Here is a 9,916-nt window from a genome sequence, read left to right as displayed (position 1 = left end):
CCAATAAGGACAGTAATGGCAAGAGGAATTACATAAACGTGCATGCTGTATGTGCTCGCACAAATAATTCATTTCATATTTAATCAGCCTATTTCATAGTATTGTGACTATTGTTACTGTCAGTACTACACCCAACAACAAGCTGTGGGTTAGACCCTTTGAGTATCAGGTCTGTACAGTGGAAGCTGGTTTCTGAGTCCTATCTTTCAGTGTCATTCATTCGTGCATTTCATTAGCAAGATTAGTGGTGAACAGAAGTGTGGATGCATGCATACATGCCTGTTTGTGTGTGTGTGTGTGTGTGTGTGTGTGTGTGTGTGTGTGTGTGTGTGTGTGTGTGTGTGTGTGTGAGGAAACAATCATCATCATGCTTCTAGGTTGAAACTTCAGATTGTTATTCATTCGACTGCTCAGTCAGTCTCAGTTAAAATCCACAACTGCCCTCTGTACCAGCAGAAATGAATTTGTCTTGTCCAATAATCTGTGATGCCACACCAGTGTTGGTGCAGATAGAGAAAAAAAGAAGACAGCATCCAGATTAATTTTCTGTAGATGGAGGAAGATTTTCTGCTTTGGTATTTTTGTGGATAATTCTAATGCAACATGAACTTGACTTGAACTTTAATTTTAATGGAGTCTAGATGCCTAGATATTATGTTCTGATGGCATCTCAGGTAAACATCTTGTTTTGTTGGTATGAAAAATACTTTTCCACATTGGCACACACAGATTATACTATCTGAGATCTTAGAATTTAATATTTTTATATTCACTGCTTTTCTTACCAGTCCTTACCATTGTGAGGATGCAATACCTTAATAAATGAAACCTTAATAAGATTAATAATTTAGGAGTCATAAACAGTTGAATAATTCATTACTCATAAACTGTTTGGGTTTGCTGGAGGATACAGTAGATGCTGGAAAAAGTCAAAAGTCAAAAAGGCAACCAGCCTAATCCATATGAAAAATATGTGTTATGTTGAAAGTAAAATGTGCGTCAATAACATGCAATACCTAAGTAATGCCACCGTGAAATGTCCCCTGTTCTAAATGATTGCTTACCTGAGGACTTGGCTGCAGGTAGTGGAACAATGTGCTCCCTAATGCATCTTTCCCCCTGCTGTAACTTAGCTGCCACCAGCCATGGAAACAGCCAGTTGGGAGTATGTGTGTAAGTGGCTGCATGTACATGAAAATGTGGTCCTGCATGTTTTTCTCTGCATTTGTGTGTATGTGTGTGTGTGTTCTATCTTTGTTATCCTCTTAACTCACTTGAGGTCTGCCCCCTCTCTCTAATCCCCAGAACACACACCCACACCCAACAGACGAAGGAACAGGGGGAATAATTGAAGAACATACGGCCGTTAGAGAAAACCAGTGATTCTGCCACAGGGTGTAAACTGAAAGACTCAAATCTGTGAGGGGGTGTATAGCTGTGCTGTTTGGGCTCTTGTTAGGAGGATACAGCTGGAAAAACATCATATTGTAGCAGCTGCTTCATTCGATTAGAAAAGGAACATCGCTGTAAGAAGATGCAAAAATCCACAGTTCATATTACACTAAATCAAAGCGACAGATTTTTTACATTTCCCAAATGCCTAGCTAACACAGGCAACTAATGGAGGATAACAGCTTCATAAATTGATATAAGGATGCACATGGGTTACCAACTTGTCTGAATACCGAAATGGCCATTTAGGTATTCAGGTGTCGCACCTGTTATACCAGTCAGTCTGAGATCAAATCTGATCTTGCATTTTCATTGATATGATGAGGAAATGTCGAGCAAAATGAGTCTGAAGGTCAACCAAGGGATTGGGACACTAACATCTAAGCATCTAAGCAGTCACAAGAGAATTAACACAATAGAAAACCAGAAAAAAGACAAATATATCTGTACAGAATTTATCTTAACTTATGGAGAAAAAATATAACTTTTTGCTTGAACTTTTCCCAAGTAGTAGACTATTGTAGTAGTGCTGTAGTACACGTTGTAATGTGCTGTAATACACATCGTTTTGCTTTAAGGGGGTCACAAGCCAGAGGAGTCGGGAAACACTGATTTAGAAGCTGTTTCATGTGTTGAAAAACTTGAATCACAGAGGAATTAATGTTCCCTGTGTATGCGTGGTATTATGACCCCCCCTAGCTACCATAAATCACTTCACTTTGGGGATGTGTGGTAAGCTTCTGGTGCCTTATGGCTTGGGGTTTATTGAACTGATTGAATAACTGTAGCTGTATTTCTGTAGAGGAGTGCAATCACTGGGAGCAAATTCTCCATTAGCTACAGCAGCTCTTTCTTGGGGTGTCAAAATCACCCCCTCCCCTTTCTTAACACCAAACTCAACACATTCACACTCATCTCAGACAGATCCCCCTACTTACATCCCCGTCTTCACCACTTGCTCCTTCTCTTCATTGGTCTGAGGGAGCTGCCTCATTAACAGTCAAGTTAACCCAATTAAGCCATACTGATACCGGAAAATAAGCTATTTTCTTCAATATAAAAGTGTAGTATTAATAGTAGTGTATATAAAAACTTGTTTCGAGGTTTCCATAATCATTAAGATGTGACAATACGATTTAAAAAAACATCTAGTATAAATATAGCGATGTTTTTGTACTCGTATTTGACGTTATATAACAATAACAGTAGACAGAGTTTTATCTTGAAAGCATATAACAGGAAACTCCTCTTCATTTACGCTGCTCTACTGACGCCCTCTCTCTCTCTCCCTGTTCCCAGTTTCCAGTGAAGGTCTCTCTACCTGCCGGGCTCGTTGAGAAACACCCTCGCGCTGAGGAGGTGATCCAGGTTTTCAGAGGAGGAGAGGACGGGGAGACATCACCCGGCAACACAGCTCCGATAACCATGCAGACACTCGGGGTCCCTTTTTTGCTGTTTTCTGGGCTTTTCTGGGGCCACTCCTGCGCTCTCGGCGGAAAAGGTAAGGAACATGAAAAAGAAAAAAGATTTTGGCAAAAAGGAAAATCAACTTGGCTTCAAAATGTTGCTGCTTTTTTTTGCCCTTGAGTTGCTCAAGTTGGCAGCAACGGTCCGTCTAACAACTTCGTAGGTATTTAGGGTATTTTGTTTGTTTGTTTTGTCCCTTTTTAGCTAAGTTGTGCTGAATATTTGTTGACCTGACGTATATTTCCCCCCCCCCCGTGGCAGTTGTTGACTAACGGTTAGTCGGGGCTCGTGTGTAATGGTTGACAGGGCAATTAACGGGACAGGTGTACAGTTAGCTAGGTGGAAAGTTACAGCTTGATACAGTGATACGTTAGTGGGATAAATAACCGTCAATATAGACATTAGGCTGCAACTATTATTTTCATCATCGATTATTTTCTCGATCAATCATTTACCCCCTTTAGAAAATAGCCTTGCAAAAATGACCATTACAATTTCCTAAATCTCAAGGTAACGTCTTGAAATCACATGAGCCTTTTTTCCACAGGAGATATTCGCACGTCTGACTGTCTCAGGTGCAGGTGCATTTGAAAAGATCCTCCTTTCTCAACACTAACATAATTGAGAGGCTTAAACTAGGGGATGTTTTAGTATGTTTCCTTGAAAAAATCATCAAATTATCAAAAATAGTTGCAGATTTATTCTGAGATTAATTCTGAAATTCTCCCAGCTGAATAATTGATTAATTGACTGGTGGTTTAATCTCAAATAACTCACACCAGTTTCCCATCACTTTAAAGGGCAGGTACTTTTTTTTTGAGGTTTTTATATCATTTGGTAGCTTCACATTATTGTTCCATATGTATTCAAATCTGAAAATTCAAAGTTTGGTTGAAGTGTGTTTTAGTGTCAAAATGCCATTTTCCCAAGACCGTCTAAAAACTTTTTCCCACGTGACCTGACGTAGGTTTCTGCATGATGACGTTGCTACATATAAACTGATACAAACCCCCTAGTCCGCCTAGCCAGCAGCCACAGACTGAGAACTTGCTGTTGCTGCTGCTCAAAGTTTAAAAAATAACCTCTGAGCTCTTCTCCCTCCGGATCAGAGCAGAATCCGGTGTGACTCGCGGGTGTTATTCATCCTGAAGCTCCAGAGCTCCAGGCACCAAGCAGCTGTCTGTCCCTCCGCTCCATCCGGTGCATTTATAAACATCTCACACACTCAGACTCAGGGCTGTGACATCGCTCGTAGGATATCTGGACAATTTTTCATGCTGTAACATACAGCGAGCGAGTATGTTAGGAAGACACTGTGTCAGCGAACTCTGTGTGTGTGTGTGTATGTGTGTGTGGTGGGGGGGGGGGGGCATCAGCGCTCTGGCTCTAACCCATGTCACTGCTTTTTGCTTACGGCTGAGTGGGCGTTTTCACTTGAATAACCCGGAAAGCAACGCAGGTGGAGTCACCCTTTAAGCCACTAGGAGATCACATAGTAGCTAAATATCAATGTCAGGCTGAAAGGTTACTGGGATACTCTTCTCCTCATAATGTTATGTTCAGGAGGCAACCTCACATGCCCCAGTTTCTTTTAAAATGATCAACACCATAAACATTTAGGCTATTTAGGATATCAGCGGTAACGTTGCTGGTCATGATTGGCTGGTTGGCCAGCGATCTGAAAGATGATTTAGGTCTACAATAATAATCGATTAGTGCTGGAGAAGGGCAACGATGGTCAGGGCGTTGTATTCAATCACATCCTCACCATGTGATACTCTCACATCTTTCTCTCGCTCTCTCTCTCTCTCTCTCTCTCTCTCTCTCTGTCACACACAAACACACATGCAGCGCCGACTGGTGTTGTCTGTGAAGGGCAGCGGCGGTTTACAGTGGTATTAATTGGGTCTCTGGAGTGAGAGCATGGGGCTGACTGGCTGTCTGCGCTCAACCAAATATTATCATTATTTTCCCTGTTTATAACAGACCTCAATATGGCTGTGAGCCAGACGGACGGCTAACTAGGTTTAGATTGAGTTTAGAGGAGAGCCTGTTTTCTGCAGAGACTTCAATGACCCATTCAATTTTCTAAGGTGAATGTGATGTGTGAACTCAGCTGTGATTGCCAGCATGTATCCACACATCACTTGCTATGCAATGCACAGATACATAATATGGTTTTGAGGCCAAATATCACATTATTCAGCATGTTATGAAATTACCGGATTGGCTTTGACTCGGTGTGTCATGCAATTTTCTTGATATTGTTAAGTAAAGCCATTTCTTCTTAACAGTTGAAGAGGAATAGATCAAGGCCTTTGTGTACTGGCATGCTGCACAAGAGAGACACAGTAAGTGAGGGTGTTTTATATGTTGTATTTACAAGCTCTACAAGCTCAGCAGAATACTGTATGTACATGAGACAAAGGCTTGCTGCTGAATACCTTCACATAAGAAGACCGAAAAATAGACCAGAGCAGATGAATGCCAAAGAATACAGACTGAGAGGATTTTAGGGGCGCTGAAAGAGAAAGAAAGGGGGGGAAAAAATCGAAAACAAGATCAGATTTATGAGTGTCTTTTCAACAGAGCCGTCTAGCTGCATTATCCTCGCCGGAACATAAATCGTGAGAGCGATGTGAAACGCCGAAGCATAACTCAGGTTTTCCTCTTCTGTGCAATGACTGGTGAAAGAATGTCTGACGGGAACTGCTCTGCCCGTCCTGTCGCTCTTTTCCTCTTGTCATTCATGCCCTTTCCATTGTCTTTCATTCTTCTGCTTTTCTCACTTGTGTTTTTTCTTCCTTGTCTATCTCTGTCTTTTCTTTTGACTCTGCATCACTCTTTGCTGCTCCGCTCCGTTGGGCTGATGCCATTCAGAGGGCAAATGTCACAGAGAGCGAGAAGTGTTTCGTCATTCTCCCTCTCACTTCTTTTTCCAAGCTTGAACAGCCTCCGTTCTGATTTCCAGACTTGCTGCTCTCTCTCTTTGCACAGCCATGGATTCAATTCCAAAGTTTATGGGCTTAAGTGAGATGTATAAATGGCGAGGCACTCTTCTTTCTGTCTTACTTTGCCTTTTCTCATCTGGAGTGTGTCACATTCCCACTCTATCTCTGCTACCTCTATTACTATCCCCTCCTCAGTCCCCCTCTTTGCTAGCCTGTGCTGATTTTCTCTTTCTTTTAACCCTCCTTTAGCTTTAATCCACCTCTCTGCACCCCGACCCTTCTCTGTCCTTTACTGTTCCCAGTTCATGTTTTCTAACAGCTTTCAAAGGAAAGAATATGTGTGTTTCTTGTGTGTGAAAAGGTGTGTGCATGCGTTGTGATGGCAGATAATTGTGTTGAAAAAGACTGAGTACCCCTGTGTTTTGTACTGGCATTTATAAGTGTGTGGAGGAATGTCAGGTCTGTGTGCTGCTGGAAGTATATGCAAATGAGGGCAGATATGCAAATGAAGGTCCTAATTTGGATGTTAATTACTCAGCACGGCTAATTATAATATGTCTGATGAGGCGTAAGGTGGAGGAGAGGAGTGAAATGGAAGGGCTGCCATAGGATGATGTATGTGTGTTGAAGAGAGAGTAAGTGTGTTTGTGTGTGTGCATGTGAGAGAGAGAGATGTGTTTGTGTTTGGGGCTTTGTGTATGCCAGTATTACACCAGCTGGTCCAATGGCCCCGTTGGGGCTTTCTGGTCAGCACTGCTCAATATGTGGTGGATAAACATTGCATGCAGTGCTGACTTCTGAGAGATATCCTCACACACTGTTCCCCGTTCTTTCACTAATGCATGCACACACACATTCACACACTTTGACATTCCTCTACTTCAAAACTATCTGAGTAAACACTTTTTTATTTCTTAATAAAGACACATATTTTTCCCTTGAAGCTGTGCCAGGTGGCCGGTTGTCAGTAAACGACTGAGTTGGTGCGGTAGAGGAGAGACAGAGAGAGTCTTCTTCAAAGACCAAACCTCTTCTTCATGTCTGAACATGTCTGAACACGTCTGAACTAACTGTGACCAGTCGCCTCACAAACGGGCTCGCCTCTTTTCTCAATCTGGTGATGTTTAACCCACGATTGTCTAGGGCATATGGGAAATACAGTTTGTTATAGGCTGCTTAAACAGATATATTGAATAAACAAAGATATTAGATCTTTTTTTAAAAATTTCCCTTCTTGTCTAAATATATTGAGTAAACAACACAATGTAGTGTTGAGAAAAGCTATTTTCCAAGGCTGGATTTTTAGTAATTTGCGTTATTACAGCGTGTTCACACAGAGAGCAAAGCAAATTTTAGTTGAGGCGCAATTGCATACAAAGTCAAAGCAAACAGAACCCAGATGTTCTGTTTTCAATTTGGCTCTCTGCAGCAAAAACAAGTTTTTCTATATACATAAAGACAAAGCCAATAACAAATGAAATGTATTGTTAAAGGTGCAATATATGACATTCAGTCCCACTAGATGTCAGAAAACAAGTATTTGCTGTGTAAAGATATAGCCTCTCTGTTCTTTGTTTTAATAACCGGCCTGGCTGCGCGTGCATGTTAGTGCATGTGAGTCCCTCCGTGTCTTCCCGTGTCCGTTTTTAACATGGTGGCCAATTCACAAACTTTATAATATTACAGCTAAAGAGTAAACTAAACTATGTTTCTGAAAATATTTGAGGTGAGAAATAGGCAACGCAGTAAAAGAATCTTCATCCATATTTGAGCAGCACTGCCTAGTTTGACAGTTTGATCTGACTTTTGTGAGCTGTCAGTTCAGGGGATGCTTTCTTTTTTTCCCAACTTTACCGAGGAAATGATGCGTACATTTGTTTTGGTCTGAGATGCTCGTGCTGTAGTGCGACATCTAGTGGGGATGAATGTCATATATTGCACCTTTTAAAATATTTATTTAATGTCAATTGTCAATAAATGTAGACATTTATAACATTCAAGAGTGAATTTCATTCTTCAGAGATGCGAGCTGCTCCTTCAAAAATAGACCTGGTGTGTAAAGATAGCGGAACTGAGAGAGGAGCTGCGTATGAGCCATGACTGAGATGCCACATCTGGCGGACACTGGCATGCTGGCTTGAATGCAACAGCCATATCGAGTGGATACTGGAATTTGTCCAGAATGACAACGGTGAAAAATAGTTATGAAGTGTTTGTAGTTATGTGTTTATCTCTCAAACACAGTCAATGATAGCACAGCAATACTGAACACATATGGATGCCCAGTCTACCTTTTTTGTCTCTGATCCCGATCTTCAGTCTTTTAATATTGGATATACCGTGTCCGATCAGATACTCATATTTACCTAAATGTGGATTAAATATGTATAAATGGGACACATTAAAATAACATTTGTAGCCCACTAATTTGGCACACCTTCATTTTCATGAGCTTCATGATCCAGATACTGAAGATCCTGATTTTATTAGGTTTTTAAGCTTAAATTATTGATATTATACATCGGTGAAAGTTAAACTGGGAGAGCGCCACTCCTGAAATTCTCTCTGTTTAAGTGGAGTGGAGTCTCTCTCCTCATAGATGATTTTAGCCTAGTACAGACACCAGAGAGAGATCACAAACCTGACAACAGACAAATTAAAATTTTGCCTGTCAGCAAGTTACTCACAGAATTAACGTTAATTAGTGCAAACTGATGTGACCTGCTGGCGGTGATGTTTGTCGTTCTAACCAGCAACAGCAATGGTCAGCACCAGCTAAAAATGATGCAACCTGAAAGTTTTTTTCTAAATTGCTGCTTAGTTAATAAGAAAGAGAGAGGAGTGATAAGATAATTGTTACTGTCAGAGCGTTACGAAATTTTGCCAACCTCAGTGTCAGAACTCAGAGTCATTCGCACTATCGTGGCCGAATAATTTTTTGCATGCTCTAATTTTCACTCTCAAAATGCTTATACTGTTGAGCCCTGCTGTTCTAAAGGAGAGCAGCACTGCAACACTAGCAGGCTGAGGTGGACGAAACACAGCTTGATCTGATACCAATCCATTAAAATATGCTCGAATCGGCCCTGATACTGATCGTTAGGATAGACTTGGGGCATCTCTAATATATACTTTACAACTTCAGTCAATTTACGCATAGATTATATGTATTTGTGTTACATATAATCAGAAGCAGGTAGTGGTAATCAAATTTTAGTTGAGGCGCAATCACATACAAAGTCCAAGCAAACATAACCCAGATGGTCTGTTTTCATTTTGGCTCTCTGTAGCAAAAACAAGTTTTTCTATATACATAAAGACAAAGCCAGTAACAAATGAAATATATTGTTAAAGGTGCAATATATGACATTCAGTCCCACTAGATGTCAGAAAACAAGTATTTGCTGTGTAAAGATATAGTGGAGTAATGGTGTCCTGAGCAGAGAATAAAGTCACACTCCCCTCTGTGTGTGTTGTAATCCGAGCCTCTCTGTTCCAGACCGGTAATCAGTGGCAGGTAGTGGTATTTCAGTGTGTCAAAATGAATGTGTCACTTATGAATAATTCCCTAGCCTTGAGTTTTGTACTTGTGACCCCAAGAAACATAAAACAAGTTATGGCAAATGGATTCTGATAATAGTAGCCTTGATTTTCTTTATTATTAAATATATGAATGTACTAGCCCAAGGTAAGATTTTAATTGTTTTAAATCTCTCTTAAAGTAAAAATAACCTCCAATGGTCCTCCAATAAGATCCAAGGGCAAATAAGAAGGAAGTTAAGTGCTTTTTAACTTCTATGGAGGTTTTGTGTTACTGGACAAATTTTCCCTTAAAGTGAGCTATTTTTAAGTTTTCAGAAAAGCACACAAAACTGTACCAATTTTAAAAATGGCTTGTTCTCAATCAGTTTGGCTGAACAGAGCAATGCTCAACAGTGATGTACAGACTGAACTGAGGTGCTGTGCTTCAGCTGTGTCCCATGAGCTGGTGTCATTGAAGTGTTATCTATTTTCTCTATGTACACAGGCCCAGCAATCCTTTATTA

The 9,916-nt window shown here is 40.7% G+C and overlaps 1 protein-coding gene across 1 annotated transcript in view; it reads left to right on the top strand.

The window, feature by feature from the left end:
• The first annotated feature begins 2,625 nt into the window (after nt 1–2,625).
• The window catches only part of clstn2a (calsyntenin 2a), a 168,904-nt gene continuing 161,613 nt past the window's right edge, over nt 2,626–9,916 (top strand). Inside the window, exon 1 of the mRNA XM_044367344.1 lies at nt 2,626–2,953. Coding sequence (XP_044223279.1) covers nt 2,878–2,953 — 76 coding nt within the window. The 5' untranslated portion in view covers nt 2,626–2,877. The remainder of the gene's footprint in view (nt 2,954–9,916) is intronic.

Source organism: Thunnus albacares, chromosome 12 (assembly GCF_914725855.1).
Source record: "Thunnus albacares chromosome 12, fThuAlb1.1, whole genome shotgun sequence".
Taxonomy (NCBI): Eukaryota; Metazoa; Chordata; class Actinopteri; order Scombriformes; family Scombridae; genus Thunnus; species Thunnus albacares.
Note: the sequence above shows the minus strand (reverse complement) of the source record. Positions and strands in the feature narration are given on the sequence as shown.